Here is a 12,635-nt window from a genome sequence, read left to right as displayed (position 1 = left end):
GGCGCGCGGCACAGTACCACTAAGTCGTTTTTGCTACTTGCACCACTGTATTAATCTGTGACGCTTGCATGAACTAATTTGCAGTAGGCGGTACTTTGGGAAATGAGAAAAAAAGATAGATTTGTTACACTGAGGCAGTAATTATATATTATGACATACAGGAATTCATCGTGTTAAGGTGATTTGGAATTCATCGTGTTAAGGTGCAGGCCATTCTACTTGCGATGGAGTTTTTTGTGGTCTTTGTAGCTGCAGTATACATTCTGCCCCAGGCCAATGTTTCTATAGCACTGGACTCCTTGTTCGAAGTTATTTCCAAATTACTGTCTGCCCATCCGGAGTGTGCCTTTATTGTTGCCGGTGACTTCAATCAGGCTAATCTACAGTTGGTACTCCCAAAATTTGTCCAAAATGTGAACGTCCCGACGCGTGGCAAAAACATCTTGGATCATGTGTATACAAATATCAGAGACGTGTACAAGACTATTTTGTGTCTTCATATTGGGCAGTCGGATCACTCTTCATTATTCCTAGTCCCAAAATATCTACCAGTGTTTAAGAAGTCTAGGCCAGTTATTAAGAATGTTATGGTCTGGCCTGATGGGACTTTGTTGGGTCTGCAGGGGTGTCTGAAATGCACGGATTGGGACCTATTTGTTGAGGAGGCAAACCGTGGTTCTAGCATCGATGTAGACTCACTGGCTTCCATGGTGTTGATGTACCTTAAATTTTGTATAGAGGGTGCTACTAGGGAAAAGAGAATATGATTTTTTCCAAATGAGAAGCCATGGATGAACAGTGAGGTTCGTTCCCTGCTAAGATTAAGATATAGGGTGTTTAAATCTAAAGACACAGCAGCATATACAGTTACCCGTTCTAATTTGAAGAGGGGCATCCGGTTGGCAAAAAAGGCCTATTTGGCAAAAATAGAAGGCCATTTTAAAGAATCTGGGGATGCTAGAGCAATGTGGCAGGGGATTAAACATATTACAATTTGCAGCGGTTCTAATCCTGGTTTATGTAAAACTAATGGGCCTTCTGTGGATGAGTTTAATCAATTCTATGCCAGGTTTGAGGAGAATTTGATCCCCGTAGTTAAAATCCTTAAGCGGTCAGATTCTCTATTGGAATTATCAGAGTCGGAAATCAGGTTGTGCCTACGGCAAACTAATGTTAGTAAAGCCCCTGGCCCAGACGGCATTCCAAGCAGGGTCTTACGTGCCTGTGCTGAACAGTTAGCAGGAATTTTTACGAAGATTTTTAATTTATCACTGGCATATTGTGTTGTTCCACAATGTTTTAAAGTCACTACAATTATTCCTGTCCCTAAATCGGCGGGAGTATCTTGTTTGAACGACTTCCGCCCGATTGCCCTCACTTCCTTATATATGAAGTGTTTTGAGAGAGTGGTCTTGTATCACCTAAAGGGTGTCATCCCGGCGGAATTTGACCGCTATCAGTTTGCGTATCGGTCAAATCAATCCACCGAGGATGCTGCTCTTACTGTCCTTCATAGGATTCTCTGTCATTTGGAAACTAAGGACTCCTATGTCAGATTATTGTTTGTGGACTATAGCTCCGCTTTTAATATCGTTGTGCCTGCGGTGCTGATCGTGAAGCTTCGGGAGATAGGTTACAATCTTCCCATCTGTGACTGGCTGGACATTTTGACGAATCATCCTCAGTCAGTTAGGGTGAGTTCTTCTTCCTTGTCAGAACTTGTCCTAAACATAGATGTCCCTCAAGGGTGTGTTCTAAATCCTTTTTTGTACTCTTTGTACACCTCAGATTGTTTTTCAAACTCAGAGTCCAACCTCATTGTCAAATTTGCTGATGATACTACAGTGGTGGGTTTAATCAGTTGGGGAAAGGAAGATAGCTATAGGTCGGAGGTGCAGCAATTAATTAAATGGGGTAAGGTTAATAACAACTCCTAAATGGTAAAAAGACTAAGGAGGTGGCTATTGACTTAAGAAGATCGAGAAGTTCGACTATCAATCCGCTGGTTTTAAATGGTGAAGAGGTAGAGTAGGTTACTAATACTACATTTTTGGGTATTACGTTCTCGGAAGATCTGTCCTGGTCCACACATACCGCAATGGCAGTTGTAAAGGCTCAGCAACGCCTTTTTTTCTGCAAAGATTATGGGCAGCTGGCCTATCTAGGCCTATGCTTATGAACTTTTACTGCTACCTAATCGAGAGTCTGTTGACTTATGCCATTGCGGTATGGTATGGAAATTCTAAGTGCTCTGAACGGAGATCCCTTGATAGGATAGTTAAGGCTGCTGAAAAAGTCATTGGCCAACCTCTGCCTAGGATGGCAGATATTTTTTTGAGGAGGGGAAAAACGAAGGCTAAAAAAATTATTTTAGACCCTAGTCATCCCTGCTATTCTCTTTTCTTCCTGTTGCCCTCTGGGAACGTTACAGGTGCTTGAGTTGACGTACTAGTTGGTTGCGGAACACTTTTTTCTCATCTGTTATTTTGTCTTTGAATTGTGGTATATGAATTGTGAGTATTCTTTCTTCTCTTCTTTTCTTCCTTGTGAAGTTCACTTTACATTTTTTTATGTTGTAGTGACAATAAATTATTATTATTATTATTATTATTATTAGGAAGAATAGGAGGGGTGGAATCATATATCTACATATCTTCACATTTTGTAGTGTATCATAGGGAATAGACTACAAAGCCGGCAAAGTCTATTGCCTGATATAGCCTTTGTCATCTGCCACCGGCACTAGTATCTAGGGTTGCCAATCCCGGGGCATTTTTTTCAATCCCGGAATTCGGGATTGAAAAATGCCCAATCCCGGGATTCCCGGGATCCCGGGATCGGCTTCCCTAATACAAAACCCCGCCCCGGCCGCCTGCATATTTACTTACAGGTGCGGTGCGGCCGGGCGGGTGATGAGCTGGGCAGATATACAGTAGCCAGGCGTGTGTGGCGGGAGGATGTAGCCTTTGTCGGTCGATGGTCTGGGGGTCCGGGTAAAGGAGAATGCAGGCTGGGTGGGAGGGCGGGCGGCGGGAGGTCAGCGCAGGAGTCAGATGAGGAGGCGGCGGCTGTTGTGTGCCCTGCGCAGCGTGACCTCTGACGTCGTCACGCTGCGCAGAGCTGCACTGCCCGGGACGGGAGAAGCCGGGCAGCGTCTGAGCACTAGCTCAGACGCTGCCCGGCATTAGACTGCGCATGCGCAGTCTAATCCCGAAATCCCGGGATTGGAAACTCCAATCCCGGGATTGAAATCCCGGCGTTTTAGGGGCCAAATCCCGGGATCCCGTCGATCCCGATCCCGGGATTGGCCACCCTACTAGTATCCCCATACAATGCATGGAAAAGCCTTTCTAACAAAGATGATTGTATCATGAATTTGGCTATAATGGGTAAAGGGAGTGAAGTGATTATGGGGACAACCGTTGGGGCCTGACTCAGCTTAAGGCAGTACAATGCAGTATATTGCTGTCTTAGGGCACTTAAATGTGACATAATATAAATTGGGAACACTCTGTTGTATAATAAGGACTATGGCACTAATATGGTATATAAAATAAACAACTTCTGTGGAGAAAGGTATATCAATGGGTGGGGGAAGGGACCCTTTTTAAATGTTCCTATGGGGTCCAAAACCCTGGACTGTCTTACATGTACTTCCACAATCCTTTGATCTCTGTTGTCATTCAGGATTGTGATAGAGAAAGATATTTATTATTTGTTTCCATTTAAAGTTAACCCCTTCCCGACATTTGACGTACATTTACGTCATGGTCGGGAAGTACTTCCCGACACATGGCGTAAATGTACGTCATGGCATTTAACTGTCACCGCGTCTATAGACGCGGTGACAGTTTCAACATGTCTGCTGTCCCTGACAGCAGACATGTCCGTGCATGCCCAGGGGGGGCTGCGATGCCGCCCCCCCGTCGGCGATCGCTGTGATTGGCTGTTCAGTGTGAACAGCCAATTACAGCGTTTTCCTGTGTCACCGGCGAATAACGTTCGCCGGTGACACGGGATCAGAGGTGATTGGTGCTGTAAAGTACAGCACCAATCACCGCGGGGTGTGAGGGTGACACTGGTGTCACCCCACCGCACCCCGCCCGCCCCCAAAGGCCGTGATTGGTTCGTCGGACCGACGGACCAATCACAGCCAAGGAGGGGGATTTAAACTAACGGTGACTGCACTGCAGACGCCATTCCGGTCTGGAATAGCGTGCAGTGCGGTCACCGTACCTCCCTGCCGCCATACTGACCAGAACCTTGCTCCATAGCTTGCTCCATACTTACCTGATCGCTGCTTCATCACTGCTTCCTGGATCCTGTTACTACTTGTGCCTTCCTGTGAAATTGTGCTGCTGCAGTGTACTAGCTAGATAGATAGAGAGATAGAGAGATAGAGAGATAGAGAGATAGAGAGAGATAGAGAGAGATAGAGAGAGATAGAGAGAGAGATAGTGTCAGAGAGTGCTGATCGCTGCTTCATCACTGCTTCCTGGATCCTGTTGCTACTTGTGCCTTCCTGTGAAATTGTGCTGCTGCAGTGTACTAGCTAGATAGAGAGATAGATAGAGAGATAGAGAGAGATAGAGAGAGAGAGATAGATAGAGAGGCCTAGTGACAGAGTGCTATATTTTGTGCTGCTGCAGTGTGATAGTTATAGAGAGATAGAGAGAGATAGAGAGAGAGAGATAGTGTCAGAGAGTGCTATATTTTGTGCTGCTGCAGTGTGATATAGTTATAGATAGAGAGAGATAGAGAGAGAGAGATAGATAGAGAGGCCTAGTGACAGAGTGCTATATTTTGTGCTGCTGCAGTGTGATAGTTATAGAGAGATAGAGAGAGAGAGATAGAGAGAGATAGTGACAGATTGTGCTATATATTTTTGATATAACTGACTGCTGCCCCCTCCTTTTGTGCTGATCAGTATAAATTAACTGATCAGCAACTTTTTGGGGGCGCAGGTTTTTTTTTATATATAGATATACCTGTCAGTGCTGCTGCTGCAGTGTCATAGAGTGATAGATAGTGAGAGATAGAGAGATAGAGAGAGAGAGTGATAGAGAGTGCTAAATTTTTTGTCTGCTGCCCCCGCCTTTTGTGCTGATCACTATATCTGAGGTGATCAGCAACTTTTTTGGGGGTACAGAGGTTTTTTTTTTTTTATATATACCTGTCAGTTGCACCAAAGGTTGTGCACCTGCTGCACCTCACTGGTAATCAGTGTCGCATCACTGATCACCTTTTTTTTTTTTGTGTGTGTGCTGTGGGGTCTTTTTTTAATTTTTTTTTTACACACACTGTGATTTTGTGGGTGTCCTGTGGCCGCTGTGCGCTGATCAGTGACGTACATCACTGATCATCTTTTTCGGTACAGGGTTGATCTATATTTTTTTTTTTTTGATCAAATTCCTGTTGCCTTTGAGCGCTGTTCAGTGACAGACGTTACTGACCAACATCTGTGCTCAATTTTTGGCGCAGGACCTTTTTTTTTTTTTAACCCCTTAAATTTTTTATTTTTAACCCCTTTTTTTTTTTATTGGTATAAAGTATTTTTTTTTTTTCTGCACCACATACACACTACACACTACATACCCCCCGGATTGAAATAAAGTTTGTACCCCCCCCACACTATACACGTGTTGAAACATTTCACTACCAGTAACACAAAAATAAAAATGGCATCCCAAATGTCCTCCCAAATGTCCTCCCAAATGTCCTCCCAGTCATCCAGGAGAATGTATTCAGCGGAGGAGGCATATGCCCTGCTTGCTTCTGACTCTGACACAGCCAGTGATGCAAGCGGGGAATTTGAAGGATTCGCCTTAAGCTCCTCTTCCTCCTCTGGTGATGAGGGACCCCCTCAAAGACGCCCCCGTAGAGCAGCTGAGACCCCCCCTCCAATAATTGATCTCGTATGGACCCCACCACCAGACAATTTTGAGCCCCAGGTTCCTGAGTTTTTGGCCATGCCAGGAATCCAATTTGATTCCACAGGTCTCAGAGAAATTGACTTTTTCAAATTATTTTTCTCTGATGATTTTATAAATTTAATGGTGGACCAAACTAATTTATATGCCCAGCAGTTTATTGCTCAAAACCCCACGTCATCATTTGCTAGGTGGACCCCTGTAGATGCAGTAGAGATGATGACGTTTTGGGGTCTGGTGTTTCATATGGGCATAGTAAAAAAGCCAGAAATTAGGCAATATTGGAGTACAGATGTTCTGTACAGTACTCCATTTTACCGTATGGCCATGCCCCGGACTCGATTTGAGACAATTCTTAAATTTATACATTACACCGATAATGCACAGTGCCCACCCAGAGATGATCCCACCTTTGACCGGCTATTCAAAGTCAGGCCGGTCATTGATCATTTCAGTGCCAAATTTGAAGAGGTGTACATCCCTGAAAAATTTATTTGTATCGACGAGTCCCTTATACATTTTAAAGGAAGGGTTAAATTCCGCCAGTACCTTCCCAGTAAGAGGGCAAGGTATGGCATAAAAATGTACAAACTGTGTGAAAGCACCTCAGGGTACACCCACAGGTTTAGGGTTTATGAAGGGAAGGATTCAAGAATTGAACCGCCAGAATGCCCCCCCTCCCTCATAGGTGTTAGTGGGAAAATTGTCTGGGATTTAGTGCACCCCTTCCTGGATAAAGGTTATCACCTCTATGTGGATAACTTTTACACCAGCATCCCCCTGTTTAAGGCCCTTGGTTCAAGAGGTACAGCAGCTTGCGGTACTGTGCGCAAGAACCAAAGAGGCCTCCCAAAAACGCACATTGCCCAAGTAATGAGAAGGGGTGAAAGCAGGGGAATATGCACCGAAAATATGTTGTTGGTCAAATATAAGGACAAGAGGGATGTCCTTATACTGACAACAATTCACGGAGACAGTACCACCTCCGTCCCTGTACGAGGTACCAGTACCCACACCTCCAAACCTAATTGTATCCTGGATTACAATAGGTACATGGGCGGAGTGGATCTTTCAGATCAGGTACTGAAGCCGTACAGTGCCCTGCGGAAAACAAAAATCTGGTACAAGAAGGTGGCCGTGTATATCATCCAGATGGCACTGTATAACGCTTACGTGCTATTCCGTTCTACCGGCCAGAGGGGGACATTTATGCACTTTCAAGAGGAAGTCATAAAGGGCCTAATATTTGGGAACCAGCAGGCAGAGGGCCCCAGTACTTCTAGTACTGGCCCCCGTATTGTACCAGGGCAGCATTTTCCTGATGAAATCCCCTCCACTGGAAAAAAGGGCAGGACACAAAAAAGGTGCAAAGTTTGCTATAAAAAGGGAATAAGAAAGCAAACTATTTTCCAGTGTGACACTTGCCCCGACAAACCCGGCCTATGTATAAAGGAGTGTTTTAAAATATACCACACATCTATGGAATATTAGGTTCATAATTTCACCGTGCTTCGGGGGTCTTGCTAATGCCACATAGCACCCACCATTCATTCCACCAGAATCTGAGCCGCAAAATCCAAAAATCACTCCTTCCCTTCTGAGTCCTGCCATGCACCCAACTGGTATTTTTTGGTCACATGTGAGGCATTGCCGTACTCGGGAGAAATTGGGGCACATATTTTGGGGTGCTTTGTCTCCTTCATTCCTTGTGAAAAAAAATGTAATTTTTCATGTTCACTGCCCACTTGTATCAAAATTGGTGAAACCCCTGGGGGTTTGAAATGTACACTATACCCCTAGATGAATTCCCTGAGGGGTGTAGTTTGCAAAATGGGGTCACTTGTGGGGGGGTTCCACTGTATTGGTGCTTTGGGGGTCTTGCTAATGCGACATAGCACCCACCATCATTCCACCAGAATTTGTGCTGCAAAATCCAAATATCACTCCTTCCCTTCTGAGTCCTGCCACTTTTTGGTCACACATGAGGCATTGCCGTACTCGGGAGAAATTGGGGCACAGATTTTGGGGTGCTTTGTCTCCTTCATTCCTTCTGAAAATGAAAAATTTTGAGCCAGAACTGCATTTTTGTGTAAAAAAATGTAATTTTTCATTTTCACTGCCCACTTGTATCAAAATTGGTGAAACCCCTGGGGGTTTTAAATGTACACTATACCCCTAGATGAATTCCCTGAGGGGTGTAGTTTGCAAAATGGGGTGACTTGTGGGGGGGTTCCACTGTATTGGTGCAACATAGCACCCACCATTCATTCCACCAGAATATGTGCTGCAAAATCCAAAAATCACTCCTTCCCTTCTGAGTCCTGCCATGCACCCAACTGGTATTTTTTGGTCACATGTGAGGCATTGCCGTACTCGGGAGAAATTGGGGCACAGATTTTGGGGTGCTTTTTCTCCTTCATACCTTCTGAAAATGAAAAATTTTGAGCCAGAACTGCATTTTTGTGTAAAAAAATGTAATTTTTCATTTTCACTGCCCACTTGTATCAAAATTGGTGAAACCCCTGGGGGTTTGAAATGTACACTATACCCCTAGATGAATTCCCTGAGGGGTGTAGTTTGCAAAATGGGGTCACTTGTGGGGGGGTTCCACTGTATTGGTGCTTGGGGGGTCTTGCTAATGCGACATAGCACCCACCAAAATTCCACCAGAATCTGAGCTGCAAAATCCAAAAATCACTCCTTCCCTTTTGAGTCCTGCCATGCACCCAACTGGTATTTTTTGGTCACATGTGAGGCATTGCCGTACTCGGGAGAAATTGGGGCACATATTTTGGGGTGCTTTTTCTCCTTCATACCTTCTGAAAATGAAAAATTTTGAGCCAGAACTGCATTTTTGTGTAAAAAATGTAATTTTTCATGTTCACTGCCCACTTGTATCAAAATTGGTGAAACCCCTGGGGGTTTGAAATGTACACTATACCCCTAGATGAATTCCCTGAGGGGTGTAGTTTTCAAAATGGGGTGACTTGTGGGGGGGTTCCACTGTATTGGTGCTTGGGGGGTCTTGCTAATGCGACATAGCACCCACCAAAATTCCACCAGAATCTGAGCCGCAAAATCCAAAAATCACTCCTTCCGTTCTGAGTCCTGCCATGCACCCAACTGGTATTTTTTGGTCACATGTGAGGCATTGCCGTACTCGGGAGAAATTGGGGCACATATTTTGGGGTGCTTTTTCTCCTTCATACCTTCTGAAAATGAAAAATTTTGAGCCAGAACTGCATTTTTGTGTAAAAAAATGTAATTTTTCATTTTCACTGCCCACTTGTATCAAAATTGGTGAAACCCCTGGGGGTTTGAAATGTACACTATACCCCTAGATGAATTCCCTGAGGGGTGTAGTTTTCAAAATGGGGTGACTTGTGGGGGGGTTCCACTGTATTGGTGCTTGGGGGGTCTTGCTAATGCGACATAGCACCCACCAAAATTCCACCAGAATCTGAGCTGCAAAATCCAAAAATCACTCCTTCCCTTTTGAGTCCTGCCATGCACCCAACTGGTATTTTTTGGTCACATGTGAGGCATTGCCGTACTCGGGAGAAATTGGGGCACAGATTTTGGGGTGCTTTTTCTCCTTCATACCTTCTGAAAATGAAAAATTTTGAGCCAGAACTGCATTTTTGTGTAAAAAATGTAATTTTTCATGTTCACTGCCCACTTGTATCAAAATTGGTGAAACCCCTGGGGGTTTGAAATGTACACTATACCCCTAGATGAATTCCCTGAGGGGTGTAGTTTTCAAAATGGGGTGACTTGTGGGGGGGTTCCACTGTATTGGTGCTTGGGGGGTCTTGCTAATGCGACATAGCACCCACCAAAATTCCACCAGAATCTGAGCCGCAAAATCCAAAAATCACTCCTTCCGTTCTGAGTCCTGCCATGCACCCAACTGGTATTTTTTGGTCACATGTGAGGCATTGCCGTACTCGGGAGAAATTGGGGCACATATTTTGGGATGCTTTTTCTCCTTCATACCTTCTGAAAATGAAAAATTTTGAGCCAGAACTGCATTTTTGTGTAAAAAAATGTAATTTTTCATTTTCACTGCCCACTTGTATCAAAATTGGTGAAACCCCTGGGGGTTTGAAATGTACACTATACCCCTAGATGAATTCCCTGAGGGGTGTACTTTGCAAAATGGGGTGACTTGTGGGGGGGTTCCACTGTATTGGTGCAACATAGCACCCACCATTCATTCCACCAGAATCTGTGCTGCAAAATCCAAAAATCACTCCTTCCCTTCTGAGTCCTGCCATGCACCCAACTGGTATTTTTTGGTCACATGTGAGGCATTGCCGTACTCGGGAGAAATTGGGGCACAGATTTTGGGGTGCTTTTTCTCCTTCATACCTTCTGAAAATGAAAAATTTTGAGCCAGAACTGCATTTTTGTGTAAAAAAATGTAATTTTTCATTTTCACTGCCCACTTGTATCAAAATTGGTGAAACCCCTGGGGGTTTGAAATGTACACTATACCCCTAGATGAATTCCCTGAGGGGTGTAGTTTTCAAAATGGGGTGACTTGTGGGGGGGTTCCACTGTATTGGTGCTTGGGGGGTCTTGCTAATGCGACATAGCACCCACCAAAATTCCACCAGAATCTGAGCTGCAAAATCCAAAAATCACTCCTTCCCTTCTGAGTCCTGCCATGCACCCAACTGGTATTTTTTGGTCACATGTGAGGCATTGCCGTACTCGGGAGAAATTGGGGCACAGATTTTGGGGTGCTTTGTCTCCTTCATACCTTCTGAAAATGACAAATTTGGAGCCAGAACTGCATTTTTGTGTAAAAAAAATAATTTTTCATTTTCACTGCCCAGTTGTACCACAATTGGTGAAACCCCTGGGGGTTTGAAATGTACACTATACCCCTAGATGAATTCCCTGAGGGGTGTAGTTTGCAAAATGGGGTCACTTGTGGGGGGGTTCCTAACTTTTAGCATCTTATGGTGCCTTGAAACCTACATGGTGCCTAAAAAATAATCTCATAAAAAGGAGGCTCCAAAATCAAGTAGGTGCTCCTTCTATTATGAAGCCTGTGGTTTGGTCACCGTGCACACTAGGGCCACATATAGGATATTTATGAAAACAAAAGAATTGGGGGAATCAATTTTTAGTCACATTTCTCTAGTAAAATGTACTGTGTTCCTTATAAAAATGTATTAAAATTGCAAATCTGCAAAAAAAAAGAAATTTTGAAATTTCACCTGCACTTTGTTTTAATTCCTGTGAAACACCTAAAGGGTTAACAAACTTCCAAAATGCTGTTTTGAATACTGTGAGGGGTGCAGTTTTTGAAATGGCATCATTTATGGGGGTGTCTCACATACAAGTCCCTCAAAGTTACATCAGAACTGAACTGGTCCCTAAAAAAATCAGTGTTTGAAATTTTCTTGAAAATTTGAGAATTTGCTATTCATATTGTAAGCCTCCTAGTGTCCCAAAAAATTAAAAGGAAGTTGAAATAATGATGTCAACATAAAGTAGACATATGGCCTATGTTAGTTATTCACTATTTTGAGTGGTAAGATTATTTGTCTCACAAGCAGAAAATCGCTAAATTTTCCATTTTTTCACGATATTTTGGTATTTTTCACAAAAAAACACAGACTGTATCGACCCAAATTTACCACTAATTTGAAGTACAATGTGTCACGAGAAAACAATCTCAAAATCACTGGGATAAGTAAAAGCAAAAAAAAGTTATACCCACTTAAGTGAGACATGTCAGATTTGAAAAAAAGGGCTCTGTCAGGAACGCAAAAACTGGCTCTGTCAGGAAGGGGTTAAACATGTTCAGAAGATCATCGTTTAGCTATTGTTGTATATTGTGATTTATATTGTGTTGTGACTCTGGTCTGCAATTGTTTTTCAGTCCAGCATTGTAACGTCAGATGTATGAATGGTGGCACCTGCAGCGATGAACACTGCCAATGTCATAAGGGTTACACAGGGCCGCACTGTGGCCAGCGTAAGTACTGCACTTTTTTTATTAATTAATAAAGGTAAAAAATACTTACAGTTTTGTCTCTTTTTTGTGACTTATGTATAGTGTAAGGGGATAAATACAAATTCAATGTTGAGCTGCAGGTAGTTAACTGGAGTACTTTGTTGTTTAGCCCATTTTAGATGAATTATGCATTAATATGGTCTCTATAGAGTGGTAAGCCGGGCATCTATCAGGGAGTAAAGAAATGTATGTATCAGCCAGAAGTTGCTGAAGAGATAATCAGATTCAAAAATTATAAAAAATAATTTAAAAAGCAGCACAGTGGGTAGAATTGCTAGCACACTGTTGGAGTTATGGGTTCAACTATAGAACTTGTTATGTTCTTTGTGGAGTTTTTATGCCCTCCTATCTCTGGGGGTGCTTACTCTCCAGGGGCAAGCTGTACTAAACCTCAAAAAGTAATATACTAGAGAGCGATAAATCACCAACCAATCAGCCTGTAACTGTCATTTTTCAGACACAACCTGTAACATGTCAGCTAGGATCTGATTGGCTGGTGGTTTATCACTCTCCATGTTATCATTTTTCAAAGTTAGTACATCTGATCCCAGGTCTCCAGTAAGGTTAATTGGAACCTAAAAAAACCAGCGTATTGGTATAGAAGAGAATTAAACTGTAAGCTCAAGAATTTGTTATGAATTATTAAGTATTTTCAGTACAGTAATGCTTAACGA

General features: G+C 43.3%; 1 protein-coding gene across 4 annotated transcripts in view; it reads left to right on the top strand.

Moving 5' to 3' along the window:
* The window catches only part of FBN1 (fibrillin 1), a 228,663-nt gene that overhangs the window by 50,022 nt on the left and 166,006 nt on the right, over nucleotides 1–12,635 (top strand). For all 4 annotated transcript variants that reach the window (XM_083183937.1, XM_083183934.1, XM_083183935.1 and 1 more), the window contains one exon: nucleotides 11,827–11,922. In XM_083183937.1, the coding sequence (XP_083040063.1) occupies nucleotides 11,827–11,922 (96 nt within the window). Of the gene's footprint in view, nucleotides 1–11,826; nucleotides 11,923–12,635 lie in introns of those variants that run through there.

This window comes from Crinia signifera, chromosome 4 (genome assembly GCF_055691185.1).
Source record: "Crinia signifera chromosome 4, ASM5569118v1, whole genome shotgun sequence".
NCBI classification, from domain to species: Eukaryota; Metazoa; Chordata; class Amphibia; order Anura; family Myobatrachidae; genus Crinia; species Crinia signifera.
This window is presented reverse-complemented; position numbering and strand designations above follow the sequence as displayed.